The sequence below is a fragment of the Elephantulus edwardii genome, unplaced genomic scaffold, assembly GCF_000299155.1.
Source record: "Elephantulus edwardii isolate Elephantulus edwardi_28Jun2011 unplaced genomic scaffold, EleEdw1.0 scaffold00092, whole genome shotgun sequence".
NCBI classification, from domain to species: domain Eukaryota; kingdom Metazoa; phylum Chordata; class Mammalia; order Macroscelidea; family Macroscelididae; genus Elephantulus; species Elephantulus edwardii.
The window spans coordinates 9,030,873-9,039,215 of NW_006399842.1; the positions used below are offsets into that span (position 1 = coordinate 9,030,873).

Below are 8,343 nucleotides of genomic sequence, written 5' to 3' on the forward strand. Positions count from 1 at the left end.
CTGAATGTCGTCTTCGGTGAAGTGCCTGTTCATATCCTGTGCCCATTTTTCTATTGCATTATTTACCTTTATCTTGTTGTGGTGCTCAAGTATTTCTTATGCATATCTGAAGGAGAAGGAAGAGGAACAGTAATTGGGGTGCAAGTTTTATGCTGGGCGCGAAAACTTAGTCTCTTTGGCAAATGAATGGAGGAGCAGCGAGCAGAAAGGAGGCTCATGTAGCTATTTAGGGAGCAGGAGCAAACCGATTTTAGGAAGGCAACAGCAGGAGATGAAAGGGAAGCAGTGATTCAGGAAGGTAGGCCACGGAGCAGCTCTGTAGAACGCAGATCTGCTAAGCCTGGGTGGACAGTGGCACTAGAACCTCACAATGAATAATCCAAGGAAGGCCGGCTTTATTCAGTGCAGTTTGCGGGTGAGGACAGAAGTGAGTTTGAATTCCAGCTCCTCTGGCTGATGGCCCTGGACAGTTTATTAGCATTCACAGAGATTTGGGTCATATACATTCTAGAGGTTGTTACTAGGGTTATAGGATGGTAGTGGTTGTTGTTGTGTGTACCAGTGAGTCAGAATCAACCCAAAGCTGACCCTTCTGTGGGTTTTTAGAGGCAGTTAATCACACCAGGAGGAGATTGCCCATCTTTCTCCTGCAGAACAGCTGGTGGATTCGAACTGCATGCCTTGGGGAATCATGCTGTGGGTAAGGTTAAATTGAAAAAAGCAAGTGAAACGTGCACCGGGTTGCCTCGTGCCCATTAGTTGTTCAGGACTAACAAGCTTTGGCTTGCTGAATGTGACTTTCAGGACCCTGTGATCTAAGTCACCCTGCTGTAGGCTTTCTTTCCTCTTCTGCCAGTGCTCTTTCTGATGAAGTCATGTGTGGTCACCAGAGAAAGCAGTTCTTTAATAGGTGAATGGGAGAGTGGTGTCCACATTTAGACTACCACTAGCGTGATGTGGGCAAGGCACCCAATCCAGGCAGAAAAGAGCCTCCTGCTACTGATTAACTCCCTGGCCTCCAGCCTCCCACGTCTGACAGCTCCCTGTGCTCTTTTCCCGGCCCAGAGTTCACCAACGTCCTCAAGATCCTGACCAAGGAGAGCAGTCGGGAGGAGCTGCTGTCCTTCCTCCAGCACTACGGCTCCCACTACATTGCCGAGGCCCTCTATGGCTCGGAGCTCACCTGCATCATCCATTTCCCCAGCAAGAAGGTCCAGCAGCAACTCTGGCTCCAGTATCAGAAAGGTAAGCCTGGCGAGCATGTTGGAGGTGGTGGCCAGGTAGGATATAGAGGTAAGGAGGTCGGGGAGATAGCTGACCTCTCTGGGAGGTAAGGAGGTCGGGGAGATAGCTGACCTCTCTGGGAGCTGAGTCCTGGCTCCACTAGATCCACTGTGTGTCCTTAGGTGAGTCCATTTCCATCTCCGGGCATCAGCTTCGCCAGGAGCAGATGAGGTGGTGATGCATGCTGGTTTCTCATGGCTTACTGAATTCAGATATTTTTTGAACTGGTTGTCTGGACTCCAAACCTCTGCCCTTTTATGACATGTTCTTTGTCGCCTTGTACTTGGAAACAGCTGCTGAATTGGAAGCGGGGAATGGGGTGGTGGTGTCTCCTCTACACTTCTTTCTTTCTGGGCTTCTTCAGAGAATCCAAGAGAGGTCCTACTTTCTCTGGAAGTGACTACATACTGGGGTGGGGGTGAAGCAATCTCTCCACAGAGAAGCTTTTATCCTCTGGGAGGGTCCAAGATCCCATTGCCTTCTGATTCTCTAAGATCAGAATTGAAATCTCCTAGACCTGGTACAGGATATCTGTCTCTACCACTCTTCCTGGTCAAGTCATGTTCTTCCTGTCTGTTTTCCCTCCCCAGGGAATGGGCATTTAAGTAGCTTTTACTTCCCTCCTCCATTAAAGGCTTGCATAAGTTCTATAACAATATCTTGAGAAAGTTAGAGTATGGTACATTGGTATGCAGGCATTTCTAACAGGCCCGTGGATTCATGCCCTAGTTTCACATATGAGAAAGGGAGTCTCTAGCATGCCAAGGCAAGTGCCCATAGGTACCCAGCTACCAACTAGCTGACCGGGATTAGAACTCAAGACGAGCAGGATACAAAAGTTCATGTCTTTCCTCCTTTCAATTAAACTCCAAGTGCTCCCTACTGTTACCATTACTATTATTACCATTTCACTTTCAAGAAATGACCTCCGTGGATAAAAGGGTGAAAAGTGTTAAAAACATTTTTCATCTCCTAGTCATAGGCTCAAGCTACCTCATTTCCTCAATTCCTTGTCAGCCTTTGTCCAGCCCAAATAACTAAATCAACTTTAATCAGACCACCATACAACATGGGAACAGAAGCAGTCGTAAAGGTCTCCTTCAGCCCAGGGCTACATTTCACACTTGGGAAAAACTGAGGCCCAAAAGGGAGAAAGAGGCCAAGGGCCAAGACAGCACAGGGGTGCTACACATTCCTCATCTAGAAATTTCCATACAGCCGCACATCAAGCCCCCAGTCGCCCTGCTGTTAGCCTCTCCAGAGCTCTCCCTTGTGTCCCTGAAGGCCTTGTATGCTAACACTGCCTCTCAGGTTCCTGCCTCTTGTGTGCAACTGTAGGGGGCACGGAGTGGTTTATAGGCTCAGGAGACATAATTGAGCTGTCTGGGAATAGCTCCATTTTATGGCTGTGACAATGACGGTCTTAAGGAAGTGCATTAAATCAATAGAAGTCTCATTGTGATACCCTATAAATAACGCGACACATCATTAAGCAGTGCAATAAGCTTCAAGACTTTGAAGTAATGCAATTAGGTTATGTTTATAAGAACCCTGTGATCACTGCGGCCACAGAACTAATTTGCCTCATCCCACGTTTGAGGCCTGGGACACATTCTGGTGCCAAATCCCACCCCATCTCCTTTCTTGGCCCTACTTCAGGCTTTCAAATGTCTCATTCTAGGCGTATCCAGCTTCTTGTATAGTGGATGCCCAGAATCTGTTACAAAAAATATGAGGCTGGTGGGATCTATTGATGGACGGTTTTTGTCACAAGCTTGCTGGGTATATACGGAAACAAAACTCTACTCATTGCTGTCAAGTCCCAGCTGACCTCCTGCAGGTTTTCCGAGGCTATAAGTCAGAGATTGTCCATCTCTCTTCTTTGGGGTCGTTGGTGGATTCAAGCTGTCAGAGGGCTGTAGTCTTTGGGTTAACAGCATAGCTATCTGTGGACCAGGCCACCAGAGCTTGCTGGGCTCATATGGAGTGGTACAGGTGCCTCGCTGGTCTGCTAGTGTAAAAAGGCTTTTCTTCCCTTTCATAGTCCATGCTCATTCTCAAGAGGAGTCTAAGACAAGTGACCTTCAGGATAGATGAGCAACATAAACACCCTGTATGCGTCTCTTCAACCCTCTGTCCACCTGCTGTGACACCTAGACTGTATCTCAGACTCTGGGGGTTTTTTGTGGGTTTTGTTTTTTTCTCCCATTTCTTTTAAATTGTGATGAAGGGAGATAAACTTGGGATTTGCCTGTTGAAGGAACTCTGTAGATTTGGAAATAATTGGTGTCCATTCTCTCCCCAGAAGTCAATTGTGTGTCATCAACATCTGAGACAGAGGGCGCACTGGAATCAGGTCGGGATAAGTCTGTTTTGGACTCTGATAAATCTGAGGGCAACACATTTGGGAAAAGGAATAAGAGTAGGACATTAGAATGAGACAGTCTGGCTTTTAAATCCTGATTCTTATCAGCCACCTCAACCTTGAGAACTATAACTTCTAAGCCACAGGGTCCTATGTGAAATGAAGGGCCCTAATTCTTCAGCATGGTTTTTTGAATGAGAATGGAGACAGGACAGATAAAATGTTAAGTACATAGTAGGTCCGTAAAAATGAAAAACAGTATCTTAAAAGACAACGAAAGTTGTGGGCATTGCTGAAGACTAGCACTCGCTCCAGCCCTTGGTAGCATGTGGCCTCTGATCTCGTTTCTTCCCATGAACCATATATGTCACAAGGATAGGACAATTCCTGCGAATGCCTTTTCAACCTGGAATGGCTGAGAGCTCCAGCCTTCTTTGAAATCTATATTTAACCCAAAACAGAGGACTAACATTTCCTGAATGGGAACAACCAAGGCTGGAAGAGGTGATGAGGGAGAAGAAATCAAGTAAGGTCTGCTTGACAAACAGGCATTAGGGTAGCCCTCACCTCATAGTTTGCAAAGGGCCATCCTTTGATTTATCTGTCAAAGGCAACAAGGCTTCTCACTCTCAGAAGGAAAACTGTGGTCCTGACAAGGAAAGGACCTGTGCCAGCCTCAGAGTTCATTTTCTTGAAGGAGATGGTATCTGAATCCCTTCCTGAGCCTCAGTGATTCTTTCATCTGAGATCCAGTGTCTCTAGACATTAGAACAAAACGCCCCAGCCTTTCTAGCTTTACTAATAAGAAGAGTCTGGCTACTGTCACCATCTGGGGCAGCCTCTAGAAACTACTGGAAAGCTAAGGAAAATGGGAAAAGTGGGTTTGACTGAAATATCTCCCATGAGAAGCTTGATTTATTATCATTCTCCTAATTCACATTGATCACTATTCCCTCTTCTTGACCAGGCCTGATGCCGCATGTTGGGGTACATCAGTGATTAAGACACAGCCTCTGTCTCTGAGTTACTAATTTCCAGCCTATCTTGGCCTTCCCTTATTCATTCCTTATTCATTTTGGTCGTAGACTTGTAGATTTTTTTTTCATCTATTGGCAAACAGGAAGAGGAAGGGGACTGGCACATGGGAGTGAGCGCATTATTCAAAGGCTTATAGCTTTCATCACAGGGCCATTCGAATTGGGAGTGGCTAGCTAGAACACTGGATGGAGAATTCGGAGAAGTCATTGAGATGTCTGGAAAAGAGAACTGTGATCAGTTAGCAATATCTGCTCTACCTGTGGAAAAGAGATGTGATTGTCCATATGCCATTCATTTCCTTCCCTGAATATTCAGATGTATTGTCATTGAGTTGGAACAGATTCATGGCATACGCACCACTGGGTCTCTAAGGCTGGAGAAGGATTGTCCATCTTCATCCTGAAGTGCACCTGAGAACTAGACCTTAGGAGACAAGTAGCAAAAGTCCTGCCGCAGGCTCCAGGACCCATGTGTGGTTAGCAGAACCTGTTCAGCCTGTCTAGTTCCTTGAACTCATAACCTCTGTCCCCAGGCCGTACACCAAACATCATGAAAAGTTTGAGTCACTTGCCCAAGCCTAAATCTTCCCCTTCACACTGCTGTGCTCTTGATACTTATATGTTTTGAGAAACTACCCTTGGGGTTCCACTTCACCTCCTCGGACTTGATATTCATACTCCCTTTCCTGCTATAACCTTGATACATGCTTTACATCACAATTAAGGCTGTATGTGTATAGAGTTGCATTTTTCTCTAAGTAACTCTGATAAAAACTTTTTAATGTGGAAACAGAGTATGAGACTTGGACTCATGAACTTGAGTCCAGATCCCAGCTCTGCTGCTTAAACTTACCAGCTGTATATTCCCAAACAGTTGCTTCACTCTCCAACCAACACAGGGTCATTATGTGGCTAGAATGAGACAGATTGGATGATGGGCTGGAAGCTGGGTACTTAGTTGGGCACTCACCTTTTGAGAGTTGAGGATGATTAAGCTTCATTTCATATACTTCGGCATGTTGTTAGGAGGTGCTAGTCCTTGGAAAAAGACATCATGCTTGGAAAGCTGGAGGGTCCAAGCAATAGAGGAACACCCTCACCAAGATGGACTGAAACAAATGACTGCAACAGTGGGCTCATGTACATCAGAGAAGATTAGGATGTACAGGATAGGGCAGGGTTCAGATCTGCTGTTCATGGGTCACTACGTATTGAGTTGATGGGACTTAACAACAGCGACAACTCTTCATGATTGGCACGTCCACGTAGAATATGGTATTCCTGCAGGTGTGTGGGTATGTATGTTCACAATCACAAGTGTACATGTATGTGTACTTACAGTGAAGTGTGGCTGCTAATTTACTTCCACCTTTGTCAGAATTGATCCAGGACCAAGAGCAAGAGTGGATTGCCCTGGAGTGAGGAGGGGTAAGATGAACTTAGCTGTAGGGGCAGAGCCAGTGAAATGAGGGCAGCTTTTCAGAGCTGGACTAGGGAGGTACCCCAAGGACTCAGGGACCCTGTACCTTTGTCTTTTTCTATTATCACATACCCTCGGAGGTTAGATATTGCCCGTGTGATAGGTTTCTTTCTTTAATTTTCAGTGGCTTTCTTCTTCTGTAAGGAATCCTGATGGATGGCTTAGTGCTTAACATGGGCTGCTAACTGAAATGTGGCTAGTTCAGATCTGCTCGCTGCTCTGGGGTACAAAGATGCGCTGGTGGTGTTATATACCACTGAGTCAGTACCATGCCATAGCTGACCTTCCAGTGGTTTTTCAGAGGCATTTGAGAGTTACACCTTCATAAACCAGACGGAGGGTATCTGTATTCTTTTTCATTGACAAAATGACCGTGGACGGAGATATATGTGAAGGAGCTGTTAATTCTCATTCTCTCTCTCTCTCTCTCTCTCTCTCTCTGTGTGTGTGTGAGAGAGAGAGAGAAGTGAAGAAGGGAGGGAGGGTGGGTACAAAGAGGGAGGGAGAGAAGTGGGGGGTGGAGAAGGAAAGGAGACAAGATTGAAGGAGGAGGAGACAGAAAAACAAAGGATAGACCATAAAGAGGAGTATGGGAGAGAGAATGTGGACAATTAATCTGTCTTTTCCAAGAACATTTTCCATGGGAAGGTTACACTACTCTTGGATTTAGATGGGGAGAACCCATGGTACAGAGATATCTCCATAGATAAATGTCCGCCACCACCTTTAAAAGGTGTTTTATCTCTACTATAATTCCCCAAGACTGTCCAAGGGACTGAATTTCTGCATTTCCATTTGAATTGCAGCATACTTTTGAATGTCAGGTGAAGCATTCCTAGTTTTTTACAGGGGTTGTGGCTGCTTGAAAGGCAGCCCTAGGGTTGAGGGTGGGAGAAGGAGAAAGGAACAGTGTAACCATATGTCACCTCCTCTTGTGAGAACAGGTGTGGCCAAGGGGTTGGAGAATTCTCTAGAGCTTTCAGTCTTCAGAGAGAACTTGTTTCAAAGGCGGGCAGCAGACGTTTAAAGGGGCAGCCTCAGAGCTGAGACCTGCATAGGTAATGCTTCACTTCCCTAGTGGTTTCACGACCTGGGGCATTTTTCAGTTCCGCTCTTCTTTGACCTTTCAGAGAAGCATTTCACTGAGATGACCACTTCCTCCTGCCTGGGGCACTTTCTGTGTTTGCTTCCATAATACCAGATCACCTTGATTTACTGAGTTCCCTGTCTCCTTTGAGGCTCACTCAGCCCCTCTACCAAAGCAGTGATGTTGCTGTCCCACATGGCCCCTGCCATGGCCCCCTGCCTGCAGTGTCCTCAGACACATTCTGCTTTGCCATACCAGCACTGATGGCTCACATTTTAGACCTCCACTCCCAGTTTTATGCTGATTTTCGCTATCATGCGGTCTCCCTTGCCTCCTTAAAACTCCCCTCACTCCTTCACCTTCTGATTTATGGAAACCACACACACAGCAGGATCAGATTACTATGCTCTTTAGTACAACAATAAGTCTCTAGGTCTTTCTGTACAGATTCATAGCTGACCCTCCAGCCAGTTTTCAGAAGCAGTCACAGGGAGATTGCCTAGCCTTCAGCAGAGCAGCTGTTGGATTCGAACCGCGTGCCTTTGGGATTGTAACACATCTTCTCACCACTAGGCCACAATAAATCCCTTGTAGAGGCTCTATTGAAACCTGTTCCGCATCACAAAGTGCCCTCTCATGGAGAGGTGTAGATGTGTACAAAGTACACTGACTGGAAGTTGAAGCAAGTCTACCTTAGATGGAAGGTGAAAATTCTGCCACTGCCCCTGATCCTTTTGTTGTTGTGGGGACAAACTCTCAGCTGAGCCTCCAAGGGTTTTTCAGAAGCTATAAATCATGTGGGAGGAGACCACCCATCTTTCTCCCTTAGAGCAGCTGGTAAATTGAATCCAGTGCCTTTGGGTTGGCCGTGCAACTCCTTACCTCTGAGCCATCAGAGTCCCTGTGATCCTCTCCTGATGTTCTCTGTGTCAGTGAAAGCATTTAGAGAAAAAGCAGGAAACAGAACTTGCTCTCACCAACTTCCTTTCCCTTGCCACCTCTCCATTTTTTTTAACTGGGAAAAACATATTGGGGGTACAAGGAGGTGAGGGTTGGGGACAGAAGGGTGAGGATGGGCCAGGATGCAGTT

General features: G+C 46.2%; 1 protein-coding gene across 1 annotated transcript in view; it reads left to right on the forward strand.

Moving 5' to 3' along the window:
• ASTN2 (astrotactin 2) overlaps positions 1-8,343 on the forward strand; it is an 895,904-nt gene that overhangs the window by 547,325 nt on the left and 340,236 nt on the right. Inside the window, exon 13 of the mRNA XM_006890703.1 lies at positions 1,066-1,245. Within this exon, the coding sequence (XP_006890765.1) occupies positions 1,066-1,245 (180 nt within the window). The remainder of the gene's footprint in view (positions 1-1,065; positions 1,246-8,343) is intronic.